The 19,576-nt window shown below is 46.6% G+C and overlaps 2 protein-coding genes across 7 annotated transcripts in view; one reads left to right on the top strand and one right to left on the bottom strand.

Moving 5' to 3' along the window:
• CTBP2 (C-terminal binding protein 2) overlaps positions 1-2,720 on the top strand; it is a 98,258-nt gene extending 95,538 nt beyond the window's left edge. For all 5 annotated transcript variants that reach the window (XM_066601179.1, XM_066601177.1, XM_066601178.1 and 2 more), the window contains one exon: positions 1,952-2,720. The gene's annotated coding sequence lies outside the window, so the exon portion shown is untranslated. The remainder of the gene's footprint in view (positions 1-1,951) is intronic.
• Positions 2,721-7,186: 4,466 nt separating this feature from the next.
• The window catches only part of ZRANB1 (zinc finger RANBP2-type containing 1), a 56,489-nt gene continuing 44,099 nt past the window's right edge, over positions 7,187-19,576 (bottom strand). For both annotated transcript variants that reach the window (XM_066601174.1, XM_066601173.1), the window contains exons 6-10: positions 19,314-19,512; positions 15,956-16,076; positions 12,561-12,690; positions 9,762-9,991; positions 7,187-8,332 (exon numbers count right to left, since the gene is read on the bottom strand). In XM_066601174.1, coding sequence (XP_066457271.1) covers positions 8,114-8,332; positions 9,762-9,991; positions 12,561-12,690; positions 15,956-16,076; positions 19,314-19,512 — 899 coding nt within the window. In that variant the 3' untranslated portion in view covers positions 7,187-8,113. The remainder of the gene's footprint in view (positions 8,333-9,761; positions 9,992-12,560; positions 12,691-15,955; positions 16,077-19,313; positions 19,513-19,576) is intronic.

The raw sequence follows: 19,576 nt of genomic DNA, 5'->3' as shown, positions 1-19,576 counted from the left end.
AGGTTTTAATTGGCACAGTCCCTAATAAAATGAGATGTTACTGTGAAGAGTGGCCGGGTGGTCACTGACCTGCCTTATAGTTGTGATGTTTAAGATCTTCGCTCCGGTCTAAGGCTTCATGAAATATAAGATCTGTATTGTTATAAAGGATTTCTTTAAAAGTTACTCGGTCTAAGAGATTTTCAATTTCTTAATGTATTGTGAGGGAGTGAGAGGAGCGCATATATTTAAGCCTCTTTCTTGCCAAGTTTGTAGGCGTCTTGTTTTTTATTTTCATTTTAGACATAAGTAATATAGAAGAAAAAAAAAATCCAAAAACCAGACCGTCTATAGGCCTATATTAGTCCATGGTGCAGCAGTGCCTACGTGAAAACCCTCATCACATGCCCTATGCTGATCTGTTGTATCAGTGAGATCTGCCCATTCAAGTCAATGGGGATGAAATAAAAAAAAAAAAAAAAACAGATGTCAGTCTTTTTTTTTTTCCTCTCCTTTGAATAATGCAGAACACGAAATTTGGCTCGGTTTCAGTTTCTTTTTTTTTTTGCGGATTTAACAGACATAACACACGAGTAGGCATAAGAGCTCCGGCAGATGAGCGTAGGCATGCTCGCCATAGTGTGATGTAATTGCACTTCTTTTACCGTACTTTTCTGCTCGGCCGGGACCGTTCATATCGGCGCAGGACCCACTGCCGTAGTGATTGATAACAACAGGGACTAATTAGGCTGCCTGTTCAATTTCCCTGCACAATCGCACAACTCATTACGTGATTTTGTACAGCTCTGGGGTACATTTGCGCGCCCCCATATCCTATGAGGCCTTTTGTGTGCAAATGCGCACAAAAATAGAGCCTGTTATGTATTTTGTGCACAAAAACAATGTGAGGGAACCCCTTGCATGCTTGAAAACAATGGCTTCTATTCTCTGTGTGTTACGTTTTATAGAGTTTCGCACCCCGTGCCCAAAATATATAAAATCGATACAACCACAGCAGCGGCTGTGTTTGTCACTGAAGCTATGCGGATCTATAACCAGATACACTGTGCTACCATAAGTTAATACTTAATGGGGCTCCCTTGGCCCTAATGGCACCGGATACATTTACATGACATACTTTCTGCTAATGTCCAATACACTTTAGCTGGCATTTCCCTCCATTCATCCTGCAAATTGCTGGAGAGTTCTACAACAAAAGATCCATCGACTCATTTACAATGGTTCAAGGAGCGTCATCATTGGACAGTCGAGGAATAGGAGAACGTTCAATGGCGTGACAAATTACACTACTCCATCTTCATATCAGATGGATGTACCTGGGTGTGGAGGGCGCCCGGGAAAGAGCTATGCCTAAGTGTGTTGTACCAACAGTTAAGTACGGCAGAGGTCCTTTGGTTGTAGTGGCAAAAACTCTTTTTGAAGGAGATATACCTCGACATTCTAGATAATGTGCTGCTGACGATGTGGTAATATTCTGGGAATGGTCAGCAATACTTCCAACAAGACAACGCGCCTTGTCACAAATCTAGCCCTGTTAACAATAGTTCCACGATTGGACTGGCTGCACCTCTTTGAAACAAACTGGAACGTCGAGTCAGGAAATGTGAATAACATTTGTTTTCTTTACAAGAATGCACCAGCTGTTTGCAGGATGAATGGAGGGAAATACCAGCTGAAGTATCAGATGTTAGCAGAAAGTATGTCATGGAGAGTATCCAATGTTAATAGGGCCAAAGGAGGCCCAACTAAGAACTAACATCTGTAAATCCATACTACTTAGGATTCTTGCTCAGGCATTGGATACCTTTGGTCGTAAAGGGTAGTTTTGTCTAATTTGCTGAGGGGCTTGACATACTGCTAGAGTTGACATATGACACCTGTAAGTGGTATGAGCTCTAACTCTCCTCCAGGTATAATTTTGTCTATTCTGACTTTTTATTTTTGTCTCCAGGTCCCTTACCAGCTCTGGCCAGCCCTCCTGCCGTCAGAAGGAATAACTCTTGACAAGGGATACCTTCCGCTCAATCAGCCCACAGTGCCCACACCGTCCAGCAGCCTCACACAAAGGCTGCATTTAGCAATAGGAAGCGGCTCTGGCAATCACACAGGCCATTGCCTGGCAAACAAAAAAAAAAAAAAGGAACTGACCATGTTGCACCTTGGGACAAAAAGTGCATCTAACACAACATGGACACAAGGTGACGAACCAGCAGTGGTAGCCAACATGGCCACAACATACTGGGAAGTAGATATGACAGGGTACAGGAGCAAGCTCTTCATCCATCCACATAATAGGCGTCACAAACCATATCCTACGGTTCCGTACGACCTGCGGAGGGATGAAGGGCCGGGCGCAGGACCGGCTGCCCAGCAGGTTCGTGACACCACATTCCTGCATTAGAGCTCCTATGACACCAGCCTGGAAGGAATCAATTAGTGTGACGTTTGTCTCTCGTTTGTCCTAATGCTCCACTGGCTCAGGAAACCAAATGTCTGTTGTCTACATGCAAAACAATTGTATTTTGTTATTCTAAATCACTATTTTTCTTTATATTCCCATTTTCCCCTTTAGGTTGTTGTAGAGTGACTCTAGTATTTCACTTCTCATACTGTGTGTTCTCAACTGGGCTTTGGTTTTTGTTTTTTTAAATGGACTATAAATTCAGGCGCCAGAAAGACGAGCCCACTGACTTTGAAGTAAAATAAATTTTAAAAATGTGGCATTCTTCATTTTATGCCGATGGAAGCGAAGAGCTCGGTCCCCGAAAAAAGTGCTGAAAGTGTGTCCCATCCACTAATGTGATGCGGGTTGGCTACTCTAGTAAAGGGGGTTCCAGGGAAATACTATTGCTGGCCACTGCTCCACCCCCTCAAATCAATGGCAACTGTAGCTGCAGTTTCAAGCACCAGCCACTATACAAGGGTCGGAGTAGCAGCTTTTACTCTGTACCTCAATGCCCAGGCAGCTGATCGGCCTAGGTCCCAAGCAATGGACCCGAGGTGATCCACTGTGATGACTGGAGGATACATCACTAGAATGTCCCTGGAAAACCCCTTGAAGTAGGAGAATCATTCCGAAAATCAATAGAGAAGCCCGCATTATCTTCGTGAAAACAAGTGCCGCCCACTGAACTAGACAGTAGTGCGTTGCGATATGGGGATAAGGATCTGTAATCCTTACTTAGATGAGTGTGTGCACTGAAATTGGTGCTTATTCGGATCATAGGTGTCTATTGCGGAGAGCTAAAAATGTCAAGCTTTTGTATTTGGAGCCCGGAGCGCCCCCTAGCTGTAGAACTCCAGGAAAAATACATCTAAAATTCCCCCTTTCACCCCCGCACCACCCACTCTCCTGAAAACTTTGCAAAATGGACTGAACGAGTTTTGGGAAGGGGGTTCTTCGAACTGTATGTAACCTCATGCAGGGGAGCACAATACATTATCCCAGGAAGAAAAGGGTTAGGTCCCCTTCAAACAGGTATATGAGCAAGCGCAATACGCAGTGAATAGAACTTATGAGCAAACCTATTAAAATCCATATGTGAATTTTCCTGCACATTTGCGCACTAAACATCCCCCTAGGAGTCAATAGGGTTGTACAAAATATGCAAGGAGCTTTATGAATTGTGCAGGAAAAATCTCACACTTAGGCTAATTAGCTCTGGTAATCAATGGATCTTTGTTTACAAACTACGCCGCGCACAAATACCCACATGCTTGTGTGAAGGAGCCTTAGCCATATTTTCTTAGTTGCCTTTCATGGGGTAAGTGTCAATCCTGGTCAGCATCTGCCATATCAGTTATGCAAGGAAGGCCATGAGGGCCGGATTGCGGTGATGATAGAAGTCCACCTAGAAACACGTCCACGTCCGGTGGTGGAAGAGCAGGACTATAAAAAAAAAAATGGTCCAATCCGGGTTGGCGGTTATCACTCGGACCTTTATGTTATGGTCACTGCACCCAAAAGTGGGATAAGAACATTGGCTCTTCTACCGTATGTCTAGGCCAGGCTCACACGACCGTACACCAGTGTGTAAGAGTTACTGCGTGAGGCTAACGTCACAGGGCGAGTGAGATATTGGACCGTGAATCACGGTAGATGAGGTGGTGGAAGTAGTGATCAACTGTAGCGGAGGATCACAGAGTTTCTCCCATTATTTTCACTGGTGAAACCTCGCATCGCACTCATGTGTAGCGCTAGCCAACAGCCCCATTGAAAGCAATAGTAGGTGTGACGCGAGGGCCCGCCCGCAGATAGGACGTGCCACAATTTGTTTGCTGCGCTATGGGAAGAGGAAACAATAAATAGAATGGGGTTCATATTCATGCATCTCACAGAGCAATCTTCTCGCCCGTGAAAAGCCGGCCTTGGTGCCTGGAGCGCGCTCTAGCTTCAGAATGCCAAGCAAGTGCAGAACACAAGTCAAAATAAATCTAAAATACCCTTACCCTCCTGACCACCTGGGAATTACTTCGCTTTATGTTCTCACAAAAAGTCAGTTCTTCAGTCAGCTTAATGTCTGTGTGCTGGGCTCTACCACACAAGCTCATTAGATGGGGACAGACCCGAAAAACCCGCAATAGGCAGGGAATGTCCAGTTTTGGTCTGAAAACCAATAGATATTGTGCTGCCGAAAACTCAATATGCCTGTGTAAATATCAGCCTTATGGACAGGTTGATCCATTAGCCTCCTCACTATAAAGATATAATCTGCTATAACTGAGCTGCAATGTCCTCCCTGCAGGCAGAGATGGTACACACTGTAGCTGCTCATGTAATGTTGTGCTGATGCATCATGGGAGTGTTGGAGCATAGAGAGTGAGCAGGGAGAATTCTCCGCAGCAAGATGCATCAGGCCGGATGCTGCACTGTATGGAAGTGACTGCAATATAGCCCATCGTTAGTAAGACGTCTCATTGCCACACGGGACACATTTGCTGCGAAACGTCTCCAGTAAAAAAAAAACTTTCCACAGTGGAAAATGCACATTAAAAACTGCACCATTTGCTGCAGAATTCACCCCCCTAGTTTGGAGAGGAGGAATCCACACAGAGGATCTGGTGCTGTAATGTTGCGGACCAAAAATCTGCTCTGCAGGTCACTTGCCACAGTGTTTTTTTTTCCCCCCACAGCGCAGGCACAAGGTTTTTAAAATCTCATCCACTTTGCTGCTACTGCGGAAATGCTGGTTTTCTGTGTGGAGAGTCTGCTCAGATATCAGCAGCAAATCAGTGCTGTGTGGCCATGAGCAGAGGATCGTGGGAAGGAGGCCGAAGGCTAGATGCACACGCCTAACGCGTGTATTTACGGAATAAACTACGCTTTTTTTTTGCGCGCACTTCGGTGTATTTACTGTACTTTTTCCACGTGCAAGGTATGTTCGTTAGTGCGTGGCAAAGATGCACTGCTTGAGAAGACCAATTAGTCCGAGTCCCAGATGTGTTCTTTTTTGTGTTGTCAATGGTCTCCGCTACCCCCCACAAGTGGCCAGAAGGCGACCGCCGCCACCCCCCCCCCCCCACAAGTGGCCAGAAGGCGACCGCCACCCCCCCCCCCCCCACAAGTGGCCAGAAGGCGACCGCCACACACCCCCCCCCCCCCCCCCACAAGTGGCCAGAAGGCGACCGCCACCCCCCCCACACAAGTGGCCAGAAGGCGACCGCCACCCCCCCCCCCCCCCCCACAAGTGGCCAGAAGGCGACCGCCACCCCCCCCCCCCACAAGTGGCCAGAAGGCGACCGCCACCCCCCCCCCCCCCCCACAAGTGGCCAGAAGGCGACCGCCACCACCCCCCCCCCCCCCACAAGTGGCCAGAAGGCGACCGCCACACCCCCCCCCCCCCCACAAGTGGCCAGAAGGCGACCGCCACACCCCCCCCCCCCACAAGTGGCCAGAAGGCGACCGCCACACCCCCCGCACAAGTGGCCAGAAGGCGACCGCCACACCCCCCGCACAAGTGGCCAGAAGGCGACCGCCACACCCCCCGCACAAGTGGCCAGAAGGCGACCGCCACACCCCCCGCACAAGTGGCCAGAAGGCGACCGCCACACCCCCCGCACAAGTGGCCAGAAGGCGACCGCCACCCCCCCCCGCACAAGTGGCCAGAAGGCGACCGCCACACCCCCCGCACAAGTGGCCAGAAGGCGACCGCCACACCCCCCCACAAGTGGCCAGAAGGCGACCGCCACACCCCCCCACAAGTGGCCAGAAGGCGACCGCCACACCCCCCCACAAGTGGCCAGAAGGCAACCGCCACACCCCCCCACAAGTGGCCAGAAGGCGACTGCCAAAACCAAAGCTTCTTCTCTGTTGTGATCAGCATCCCTCCAACAGCTGGAGCTGAACTCTAGAGCCGTCATTCGGAGAGTGGAGGGGTTGCAGACAACAGAGACCACTTCAGTGTGACAGATGACCTCTGAAAATTTTAACCCAGAGCGTGCTGCTCCCACAGTAATGCTAATGAGATTTGCCCAAAAGGCAGGTGTAAACTTCTCTCTAAGACTTCTCTCTTGTGCCAGACTCCCTTGAGGCCGTATTCACACCCGAGTTTTGCGTGTTGTAACTTATACCCATCGCAGAATGGGTTGTATTTTGGTAGGTTTTGTGCATCTCACAAGTGCGTGTTTTTCCTCTGGCATTGATGCCGCAAGATAGAAAATGTGTGGCATGTGTCATTTTGTGGAAAATATCTGCACATTATTTTCTGAGGGAGCAATTAAAAAAAAATAAAAAATAAATTTAAATCCTGGAATCTTATCATGGAATTTGTGGCGGGCGTCTGGCCACGAATTCTGCCGCAAAAATCCATCTGTGGGCATTCAGCCTTTGTTTTTTAAAACACACACGAAAACCTTTTCTCCGGTACATTAGCAGTAGGATCACACGGCATTTCCTTACACTCGCGTGCAATCCGTTTTTTTGGCCCCAGATGAAGTAATGGGCGAGACTGCCAAAAGTAGGACATGCTGTTATTTCTCTGTCTTGCAGTATCGCTGCGCGGAAAGAAAAAAAAAAAAAAAAAAAAAAAAAATTGTATGAATAGAGCCATTGCAAATATCGGGTTCTGTTCTTGTGCGCGTCACGCGATACGTAAAACTCACAAGAAAAATCAACCGTGCTAATACGGCCTTCAACTCAGGTTAAACCCTTCCAGACGACTAGTACAAAGTGAGACAGAGAGCAGCGCGAGGTTCACAGCAAGACGATGTATTTGTGCCACATTCGCAATCAAGTCCAAGCTGGAAAACTGCACACAATCGCTTTAGAGCCTAATTCCTGCGTAGGAGGAGGGGACAAATAAATATATTTAGTTTTCTGAAAACAACAAAAAAATACTCGGGTGACATGGAAGAAAGATGAAGCAAAAAGCCGACTTCAGAGGGGGGTAAAAAAAAAAAAAGAACCCAAAATAAGTCTTCAACTTTTCTCCCATTTACTAAATTTCAATACCACAAAAACAAAAAGGAAAATAAAACCAAGAAAAATGGACTCGGTCGCCATCGGAGACCGTGTGCAGGAAGGCAGGCCGGGGACGTGTTCTTACCACTTTGCATATAGAATCCTAAAAATATGGTTAACCCCTTTATTGCTTAAGACAGACACAAGCCTTTTGTCTATAAGTGTGCAATATACGAATCTCGGCCTGTCTAGGAACGCCGGGGTTAAAATCAAGTGAGGGGCAAATTTAAAAATAAGTGAAAGGGAAACATAAGCCTTGCAATTAAAACAAAAAGAAAAAAAAAAGTCAGGAACTAGGGGAAAGCAAAGAGTGACCAGCCCATTATGCTGACGGGTTGACCATGGGATTTTCACCTTCATAGTACTCTCCCCCCACCATTGCACAACACATGCATTATACGCCAAGATTTACAACCCAGAGGAGGAGGGAGAGACAAAATGAGAAAAAAAAAAAAAAAAAGTGTCCAGTCTCAATGACGAGGATGTCTTCTTCGGAGCTACAGGTGCCGTTTCCTCAGGATTAGGTGGGCTCGAGCATTCCTCCATGTGTCAGGCCTCATACATTTGAGGCAGGGTCCCATTACCTCAGGTCCCAGTCATGACCCACATCACGTGCGGTTCAGACATCAAGCCTTCAAACGCTAGAGCTTCTTCTCACTCGTCCTCGTCTTCTTCGTCTTCCTCTCCGTCAGACAGTGCCGTACACGGGCGGATCTGACGGTAACCGTCTAACCACTTTTCCACCATCTGCGTCACTAGGGGGTGGTTACGGCGGCGGGAGCTTTTCTGCATGGCGACCAACACGCCGCCTTCAGTCACACAACAGTCCAACCATTCTCGCAGGAGCTTTTCCTGCTGGTCCTCGTTGCCAAGCTGAAAGACAAGATAATGCCATTGTGTAACCGTCTTTATATGTACAGAGAAGTACGATGCCATACAAGTCATACAGAATGTTACATGTGATACGAGTATGTAGAGTCTCAAGAGTACCAAAGTTACCGGCCGCACAGCGAAAAGTATACTGAGGATCTAACCCAGAATGGGGGCGCCAGAAAAAGTGACTGCACCCATCGATCGTCTATCACAATCGCTCCATATAGAAGTGGTAGCACACAGAAACAATACAACCTTCCCCCCCTGGACTCACATTGATGGCCTCTCAATGCCACCAACTGGACCCAACTAGGCTCTGATGAGGGGCAAGAACCTTAAAACCAGTTGTCTACAGCAGGGGTCCCCAACTCCAGTCCTCAGGGACCACCAACAGGTCATGCTTTCAGGATATCCTATGGTGAGAACACCTGTGGTAATGTGTGAGGCGCCGACTATAATTACATCACCTGTGCAACACTGAGGAAATCCTGAAAACATGACCTGTTGGTGGTCCCTGAGGACTGGAGTTGGGGAACACTGGTCTACAGAATACATGGGTATTCTGGTTTGGCTTACATACTTAGTCACGCTGCAAGACATGTTAAATGGGGTTGTACCAGAATTACTTGCTGATGGGGTCTCACTGAGACCTCCATGATCCCAAGAACGGAGGTCCTTGTGTCACCCATCATCATCATCAATGCACCCCCGCAGTGAGGAGGAGCTTTAATGTAGCGCTGGTCGTGCAAGCGGCGATGGTTATTCACTTTCATTGGGACTGCAGACCCAGACGAGTGGCAAGCGCTCGGGCATTCCATCAGCCCCATTGACATTAATGGGGTGGCGGTGGATGCGCAATTGTAAGGCAGTGTTCCACTTGTTTTGAAATCACTGCAGGCGAAGAAGCAATCCCACAGTGACAGGTACATGGGGGATACAGATCGAGATGGGCGGGGGTCTTATCAGTAAGACCCCCACCGATCAGCAAGTTATTCCCCATCCACAGGAGATACATTCCCATTATTACGGCATCTGATTGCCATCATTTCTAAGGCTGCGCTCACCTCCCTTTGCAGCCCAATGCTTGAAATATACAATGGGGAAATGTGCCAAGCGTATGAATAGGGCTTCCTTCTCCTATGGGAGACATACCCCATTATATGCCTAGGCAGTATACATTGCAGCATTCTGGTAGACTTCTACGGGAGGAGTCGTTTCCCCAACATATATAATAGAGTATAAAATGTGGTGTGAACAGAAGCCAAGGCCGATGCCTCATTCACAGGCACCGATGCCTTCTACAAGTCTGTAGTGGGAGTCTCTCATACCGAAGAACCAAACGCTGTCTACAAGATTCCTGCTCCAGCTAAACCAGATGTGTGAACATATCCCAAGTAAGAAGAATGAAGCAGGTAACACGACTACTTACCTCTTGGGCCGACAGGAAGTGAATGTGCAGGAGCTTCCTCTCACTGTCCACCAGAGGCAGAAATGTAACCGTTACATCGTCATCTGTGTTCAGGTTTGCACCGGCTCCGCGATTGTCATAGCCGTCGTTCTCCATTGCTACCAGGGCTGAGAAGTGTCCCCTCGTGTAACCCAAAGCAATGGGGCTCTTCCAGCAGAAACTCTGCTCCCACAGAAGCGGCAAGTACACTCCTGGAAAAAGAAAGCAGCCGTGTCAAATGAATGGTTTAGTTGGACCTTTAAGCTAAGCGGCAATGTACGAAAGCCTGCAAAAGGACACTAAGGGGTTGTCCCACTGAAAGAACTTAGTCCCTATCCTGTTGATAGGGGATAATTAGCTAATCAGGAGGGTCAAACTGCTGGAACCCTGACAGTTCCCAAATGAACGGAGTGATGCACCATCACTCCATTTCAATGGAACTGCTAGAGATAGCAGACTTAGTGCTCAGCTCTCTGACAGTACTACTGAAATGAATGGAGTGGCAGCCACACCATTCACTAAGGGATCCTCAGGGATCACCAGTACTCATCATCATGGGGGTTCCAGCAGTTACCCCCCCCCCCCCCCCACTGATCAGTTAGTTATTCCCCATCTCGTGAAAAGGGAACAATGTGTTTTGGTAGAACAACCCCTTTAAGTAACTTTATGCTAGTACGGCCAAGATTTAAGGGGGTGTATCATGAAGTAGTTACACAAACTTGCTGGTGTGGCCTGTGCAGGACTGTGACAAGACTTCCCTGATGAAGCTATGATGTCAGAGTCAAGAGAAGCAGTTGCATCTGAGTGCAAGTATACACTTTCACGAGATTGAAGTTCTATGATAAGACAGTCACAAATGTCCAAGGAGGATGGCAAGTTTGTGCTTTGAGAATCTCATTTCGCAAATCGTTAACAATCCCTAAAAGAAGAATGGGAAGCATTTAGTGACTTTTTAGTATGTATTTATCAAAATGGAAAGTGTGGGGGCATAGCTTAAAAAAATGATGCTATAAGAGGTTTACAAGATAAAAATTGTGAATTGTTTACAAATGATGTTGAGAAGGCCAAACTTTTAAATTCCTATTTTTGTATCTGTTTTCTCTCAGAAAGTAGATGTAACATCAACTGATCTTCCCTGTGCTATTGGGGGAATTAAAAAATAAAAAAAAAATCAGCTTCTCTATAAGCAGGGAGATGGTGAGGGAGCTCTTAGCTAACTTAAATGAATTCAAGTCTCAAGGTCCAGATGAATTACATCCTAGGACACTAAAGGAAGCAGTGGAGGTAACTGAACCACCCGCCACAATCTTTAAAAACTTTTGAAGAACAGGAGAAGTCTGAGAAGACCGGAGACAGGCAAAGGTTGTCCCCATTCTCCCCCAAGGTGGATCCAGGAAACTACAGGCCTGTGAGCCTGACTTCTATACTGGGAAAGATCTTTGAACAAATTAATAAACAGCATGTATGCAAGTACTTGGATGAAAATGGAGTAATTAACCAGAGCCAGCATGGGTTTGTAACAAACAAGTCATGCCAGACTAATCTAATTTTCTTCTATTACAGAATCATAGACAGAGTTGATCAGGGAAATGCAGTAGCTCTACTATATCTTGACTTTAGTAAAGCATTTGACAAAGTAGCTCATACCATCCTTATTGAAAGGATGACCAATTAGGAGGATTGACAATGCAACTGCTGGATGTGCAGCCATTTATGACCACTCTTTGAGCATGATCACTTGGCTGGTTGTGAATCCATCTAAGTGGAAGAATGTCTGAAGCGGGGACCACAAGGCTCTGTCCTAGGCCCAGTAATGTTCAACATTTTTTAATGATCTAGAAGAGGGAATTGATGGGAAACTGATCAAATTTGCTGACGACACAAAGCTAGGAGGGATAGCTAACACTAGGGAAGAGAGAAAGAGGATTCAGAAAGATCTAGAAAAGCTTGAACAGTGGGCAGTGACTAACAGAATGGTATTTAAATAGGGGAAAAAGATGCAAAGTTCTACATTTGAGCAAGAAAAATGAAAAAAAGGACAACAAATTGGAGCAACTGAGCTAAGCAGCAGGACATGTGAAAAAGACTTGGGTATACTAATAGATCACAGACTGAACATGAGTAAACAATGTGATGCAGCAGCCAAAAAAGCAAACAATTCTGGGATGTATTAAGAGAAGCATAGAGTCTAGATCATGTGTGGTCATTATTTCCCTCTACTCATTCTTGATCGGACCGCAAATGGAATACTGTGTCCAGTTCTGGGCACCCCGATTAAAATAATTAAAAAAAACCAAAACAAAAAACCAAAAACAACACATTGACAAACTCAATCAAGTTCAGAGAAGAGTTACCAAATGGTGAACGGTCTGCAAATCATGTCCTATGAGGAACGGTTAAAGGATCTGGGAATGTTTAGCTTGCAAAGATTAGATATTAGACAGCGAGGGTGATCAATGATTGGAACAGGTTACTACGGGAGGTGGAGAGTTCTCCTTCAATGTAAGTCTTCAAACAAAGGCTAGACAGACATCTGTCTGGGATGATTTAGTAAATCCTGCACTGAGCAGGGGGTTGGACCCGATGACCCTGGAGGTCCCTTCCAACTCTACCAGTCTGTGATTATATGGCACCATTACAAAGCCAAGTCTGTAACAAGTGACTTCAACTACTCAGCACCTAGAAAGCACAAATTGTGCACCACCTGGAGGGTGTAGAAGTGTGCATAGACAACAGATTATGCATATTGTACTGGTGTGATGTAGTAGGCCTAACTTATACCTTGAAAACGAGTGTATCCCAAAGTCTCCCCACGGAAGCTCTTGTAATATTTCACTCCATATACTATAATTGGTCTTCTGAGAATATGCGCAAGAACAAAGATGTGCGTTTGCTCCAGGCTGGCCCCTGGCTACAACAGAAGGAGATAGAACATACAGGATTAATAAGCCGGCTTATATAACAAAAAAATAAAGCTTCTAGAAGAGACATCATACACGGCAGAGGCTCTGGAGGGAATGTACATGTATGTGCACACAAACCAATGGCATTACAACACGTGTATACAGGGTAAAAGAAAATGGCTCCAAAGGCAATGACTCAAAAGACAATACAGTCGTGATCATACATGTGCACCGCCCAGCCAGTCACCCAGGAGGACTTTGCATTTCGACATGCTTGTGATCTAAGGGGGTTCCCAGCAGTCAGACACACAACAATCGCACTTATACGCTATATTGACAAAAGTATTGGGACCCCCACAAGTTATTCATATTGGGACCCCCACCAGTGCGGTGTTTTCAGATGAAGAGGATATACAAATCGGCCGTGAGAGCATTAGATATAAAAGGAGAGTATCACACAGGTGTATCCCAGCACAGGAACCATCAGAATGTCACCAGGTGTAGAGCTGATCGACTTCCAACGGGGTCTGGTGGTGGGAGGTCACCTGAGCAACCACTCCGTATGGCAGCACTTTGGGACCACCCAAAGTTCACTGTTAGCTAGGAAATTCAGAAATGGGAGCCATTTGGTGTGTGCGTGCAGGCACATCCAGGAAGATCTCGTAGACCGACAGCACGTAGAGAAGCTATGAAGGCATGGTCTGCCCTCGCTTAGGTCTCACAGGCCATTGGGACAGCAGTTAGCACCTGAACCCTTCGTAGGGAACTGCATGTGAAGGGTTACCATGGACGAGCAGCTGCACATCACAGTAGTGAATGCACAGAAGCGCCTGCGATGGGGCCTGGAGCGTCGTTCTTGGACTGTAACAGAGTGGAATTGTTGGACAGATGAATCACTGTACACCATCTTCCAATCAGATGGCCACACTTGGGTATGGCGGCTGCACGAAGTGCTGTTACTACGTGACTACATTGTCCCAACAGTTAGGTATAGTACAGGTTCTAGTATGATGTGGGGGTGTTTCTGCTGGGAAGGACTCGGACCCTCAACACCAATGGGTATAGAGACATCCTGTACCATGTGGCATTATCTACCCTGTGGCAATACTTTGGTGTCTCTACCAACATGACCGTGCACCATGTCCTACGGCACAAAGTGTTAGGCTTGGTTTGAGGAGCAGAACATCTGCCGATCTCAATCCAATAGAGTATTTTTGGGACATACTAGATTGGCGTAGCTGTACACGTCCATCATTCCCCACATCATTATCTGAACCTCTCCGAACCAATTACAGCCATTCATCAAACCTTGGTTCGAAGAGCTGAGGGCCACGGCTCAGCCAAAGGCAGCTCTTCCTGGGCACGGGAATTTTCCAATCCCCGCCCGAAGAGATGCTGTAGACCAGTGCCAGGAAGAAGACGTGCCGGAGCCGACAGCGCTTCTAGGTGATGTGTTTTTTTATTTTTTTACTGCAGCTAGGGCTTATATTTCCTACTGTCACCGCGTGTTTGTGTGATGCAACAGAGAGGAAGGCTCCATAGAGAAACATGGGCTACAAAACATCGACCGTGTGAAGGAGGCAAATCCCTCCACAGATCAATCGGAATTTGGTGGAACCACATGCCTAGAAGGGCTACTGCAGTCATTGAGGCCAAAGGGCGCCCAACACTATATTGGGAAATGTGAATAAAAGTGAATTTCATCACCTTCTATGGGTGTCCCAATACTTTTGTCAACAAATTGCATCACCTATATCCTGTGGATGTCTCACTAAAAACATTCATTGGCCAACACCTTTAAAGCCACCCTCCGGTCTTGGACAAAAAGATGGCCGCACCGCTTCTCTGACTACCTGATGCCCAGAGCATTAATCTGCATCAGTAGTACAAGATACTACACTCTGCTTTGATAGGTCAATGCTACCCATGTGAGCAGCAGTGGCCAGCCAGAGCAGCATGTGGAGTCTAAGACTACTGACCCATACCATTAAGTGTGCATCATGTAGTCCAAGAAGCAGTACCACCATTATTGTTTGTCCAGGACCGAAAGGTCGCTCTAAGCACTGCGCTAGTTTTTGGAATAAGCTGCAATAAAGAATTTAAAAAAGAAAAAAAAAAAGAAAAAAAATTGATAATCATGGATTTGCATAAAAACTTGCAACTTTTATCAGTGTGCACCAAATCTGCGATAAACCCGTGGACTGGGCCCATGCTTGAAGTCAGAATTTATTAAGCAGAAAATGATGCAGATTTTGTTGCAAATCTACAGACGTCATTTGTGGTCTTGTAGACAACCTCAAATGTGCCAAACTTATTAAAAAGATGAAAAGAAAGAAAAAAAAAAAAAAGACACTTTAAATTGGTGCAAAAGGTCATTCTTCATAAATATGAACCAATGTGCTGCATGTTCTGCAGCCACCACTAGAGGGAGTTTCCTGCCTACTGTTATATATTGAACAGAACATTATGTAATGAGCTCTTGGCTTCCTCTAGTGGCAGCTGCAGGAATCCAGAACATTATGTTGTAAAGCTTTGTCTATGCAGCAGAGCTCAAGCTTGAAGAGGACTTCCAAGATTAGAAAAACCTTGCTGGTTTCTTCCAAAACCAGTGTTACTTAAACCTGTCCATGGGCTCTGTTTGGTACTTCAGCCCAATCACTTCAATAGAGCGGAGCTGCCATACCAGACACAACCAAGCTGGGCAGCCCGTTCCAGAAGACAGCAGCAGTTTTCCTAAATCTGAAAAAACGCTTAAAAGAAAACCCCTTTGATTCGCTTTGTACAGCTGAACAAATTGTGTGCTGATAAAAAAGGACACAGAAGCCGCAATATTGTTAAAAGGGATTTTCCTGCAGTTTTGCTGCAGGAAGCAGACAGCTCCGTACATTACGCAGTGGCCTGGGTTGGTACTGCAGTCTGAGTCTTCTTGAAGTGAATGCAGTATCACCTGGGGCCATTGAACAATGCACAGAGCTGCAGCAAAACAGCTAAAAGTGGGACAACCCTTTTAAAAAAGGAATCAATAGTCCACACTGTAAAGCAGAAGCAACCATTGGCCTAGTAAACGCGATCCAACCGCTACCACGCCCATATACACCAGGATACATGATGTTCGCCTCTCCCCATGTTCAGATGTGTCAGGGATCTGCTCTGATCTCAGTAGGAGGCTGCCGCACACCGCAGCAAGTCCTACCGATTACAACGTCTGAGGCTTCTGAAAGCCTTTCTTGTGCTCTCCTTGGATGCCGCACACGGAGGATTGTCGCTCCTTACCTGGCTTGCTAGTGAGAGAATAAAAGCCCAGTCTTCCTGCCATTGTTCCTCTCTTAGAGAGAAGTGTAGTCCGAAGCTCTGCGAGTACCAAGACTCCCACTCCTTCCAACGGCTGTAAAACCTGAATACAAGAAGAACACAAGATTGCCCATCAGTATGCCCTGCTGGGAGAATGGGTGAAGCAGCATCATGTGACATCCTTAACCCCTTACTGACCAATACACCTTTATACTGACTTCACTAATGGGCTTTACACCTCCACATACATCTGAACCCCTTAAGGATGCGTTTTTTCCCTGCCCTTTTCATTTTTTTCTCGCCCCTTTAAAAAAAAACAAAAAAAAAAACAAAAACGTAGCTCCTTTATTTATCCATCGCCGCCGCTGTATGAGGGCTTGTTTCTTTGCGGAACAAGTTGTAGTTTTCAATGGTGCTATTTAATGTACTGAAAAATGTGGAGAAAATGCCTAGTGGAGTAAAATGGAAAAAAAAAAAAGCCATTCCGCCATCTTTCGGTGCGTTTTGTTTCTACGGCGCACAAACTGCAACACAAATGACCTAACTTTATTCTATGGCTCGGTACGATACCAAACCTATATAGGTTTTTTTTTTTTTTTTTGCAGTACTAGTGTTTTTTGTTTTTCTTTTCAGTCGACGCAGGGCTCATTGTTTGCGGGGCGCCCTGTAGTTTACGTTGATACCATTTTGGAATACATATGACTTTTTGATAGCTTTTTATTGCATTTTTCTGGAAGACAGGGTGACCAAAAGTGCATTTCTGGCGTTTTTATTTTTTCGGACGACGTTCACCGTGCGGGGTAAATAACGCGTTACTTTGATAGAGCGGACATTTACGGACGCAGCAATACTAAACATGTATTTTTGTTTTAGGATTTAGATTCTTTTATAATATACCGTATATACCGGCGTATAAGACGACCCCCCAACTTTCACCTTATACGCCGGTAATATAGTGTAAAAAAAAAAAAATTACTCACCTCCCCCGGCGTTCTGTCGCGCTCCGGCAGGATGTCGCTCGCTCCTCGTCCCCGGCGCAGCATTGCTTTCTGAATGCGGGGCTTGGAATCCCCGCCTCCAGAAAGCTAATACACACGCCGTCAGCCAGTTACAGCCATTCAATGACAGCATTGAATGGCTGTGATTGGCTGAAGGCGCACGTGGCTTCAGCCAATCACACCCATTCAATGATGTCATTGAATAGTGTGATTGGCTGAAGCCATGTGCGCCTTCAGCCAATCACAGCCATTCAATGCTGTCATTGAATGGCTGTAACTGGCTGACGGCGTGTGTATTAGCTTTCTGGAGGCGGGGATTCCAAGCCCCGCATTCAGAAAGCAATGCTGCGCCGGGGACGAGGAGCGAGCGACATCCTGCCGGAGCGCGACAGAACGCCGGGGGAGGTGAGTAATGATTTTTTTTTTTACACTTTTTTTTTGGTATTACCGGCGTATAAGACGACCCCCGACTTCAGAGCAGATTTTTCGGGGTTCAAAAGTCGTCTTATACGCCGGTATATACGGTAGTTATGGCAAAAGGGGTGCGATTTAAACTTTTATTACTTTTTTTTAATGAATTAGTAAAACTTTATTCATATTATTTTTACTCTTTTTTTAGCCCTCCTAAGGGACCACAACTAGTGATGCTTTGATCGCTCCTGCAGTATGATGTAATGCCATAGCATTACATCATATTGTGATCGGGCAGGAAGTCCATCAAGCCACCCCACGGGATGGTTTAATAGTAGAGATGAGTGAGTATACTCACTAAGGCACATTACTCGAGCGAGTAGTGCCTTAGCAGAGCATCTCCCCGCTCGTCTCAAGATTCGGGGGCCGGCGCGGGTGACAGGTGAGTTGCGGCGGGGAGCAGGGGGAGAGAGATCTCCCCTCAGTTCCTCCCCGCTCTCCCCCACCCCTCGAATCTTTAGAAACAAGCGGGGAGATACTCGGCTAAGGCAACACTCGCTCGAGTAATGTGCCTTAGTGAGTATACTCGCTCATCTCTATTTAATAGGCATTCTCCCAAGACAGCCCAGAAGGGCCCCTAGCTGCCATAATACTCGCTCGGCTCCCTACGATCTCATCGCGGGGTGTGGGCCATATGGGACCCCCAAACATCGTTCAGGGCATTTAAAGGGTTAACAGTGATCAGCCGCGCGGCTGATTACAGCTATGGCCCGCAGTTGTCAGCTGCAATAAACAGCTTGTGCCCGCGTTGTATAAAGGGAGGTCTCCCCGCGATCTCTTTTTATATACCCCGACCCCCAGGATGTGACTGTACATCCTATAGCAGGAAAGGGTTAAAAAGCAGTGGCTTAGCCAACTACGGACAGGCAGGTTCCGGCTCTAACTGCCAGGAAATTCAAATCCTGGTAGCTTAACCCTTTCCATGCCACAATCGATAGCAACTGCAGCATGCAAGCAGATGACAGGGGGAGGGGGCTCCTTTTATTACCCATCAGCACCCTACAACGCAATCGCAAGGTGCCAGATGGTTTCCCTTGGCAGCTGGGGGCCTCGGTGTCTGCCATGTAACTCAGCGTATTAGATCCTCTTCTACCAAGCCTGTGACCTCAACCTAGTATTAATTACATAAGTAATGCAGTGTAGTATCCTAGCAATCGTACAATCTCATCTTCAACTGCTTTTGAGGGACCCAAAAAAAAAAACAACCCGCATTAGAAAATGTAGTATTTATTGTAAACCGAAGTTTAGAAAGGGGTTTTGTGCATAAAAATTTGTATGTATGTATGTATGTACGTACCGTGTTTCCCCGAAAATAGGTCTTACTATTGGGGTAGGACCTATCGGGTTTTCGGGGAAGGCTTGAAATATAAGGCCTCCCCCGAAAAGAGGATCTAGCTCAGCTGCCCCACAAAGAAAACAAAATACAATACTCACTTGCTCCGCGGCATCCCAATGGTCTTCGGCGGCACTGCGGTAATCTGCATCCTCCCCGTCTCACAGCGGAGATTCTGCTGGTGACGGGGCTTTGAATACCCCGCCTCCAGCAAAGCGAGGGCTGTGATTGGCTAATTGAGTGCCGGCAGCCAAATCACAGCGCTCGCTAATAAAAACACATTCTATGTACCCCATATTGATACAATTAAAAAAATACAAGTGATCCCACAAAACAGAAGCCCTCATTTGTATGTCAATGAGTTACGGCTCTTGCAATACAACACTGAGAATCGCTTGGTCCTCGAGGCACAAGACAGGCCGGTTACTAAGGGATTAAGATTACAAGAAACAATCTTGCAAGATCACAGAGTTTTACAAAAGCAAAAAGGGGGAACACAAACCGCAAACCTGAGTGTGAAGACCCCTTGAGCTCTTACCAGTGGGAGCAGTCGTGGAGGCTGTCGTGCAGCGCCTTCCGTAGCACCGAGTCTTTGTCGTAGATGCCCCAGGTTGCTTGTAGTACGGAGTCCAGCAGGCAGTCGCCTGCAGTGCGGTTCCAAAGTGCATAAAGTCTGCTGTCCAGACGGGTCCCCAGCTCCAGCGACCAGTTAATAATTGGGGATTCCTCCTCTAGCTCTGGAACGGAGCGCACAGATCGTAAGTTACTAATTCAGCTTTAGGTTAAAAGGCAAAAGTTTGT

Source organism: Eleutherodactylus coqui, chromosome 4 (assembly GCF_035609145.1).
Source record: "Eleutherodactylus coqui strain aEleCoq1 chromosome 4, aEleCoq1.hap1, whole genome shotgun sequence".
Taxonomy (NCBI): Eukaryota; Metazoa; Chordata; class Amphibia; order Anura; family Eleutherodactylidae; genus Eleutherodactylus; species Eleutherodactylus coqui.
This window is presented reverse-complemented; position numbering and strand designations above follow the sequence as displayed.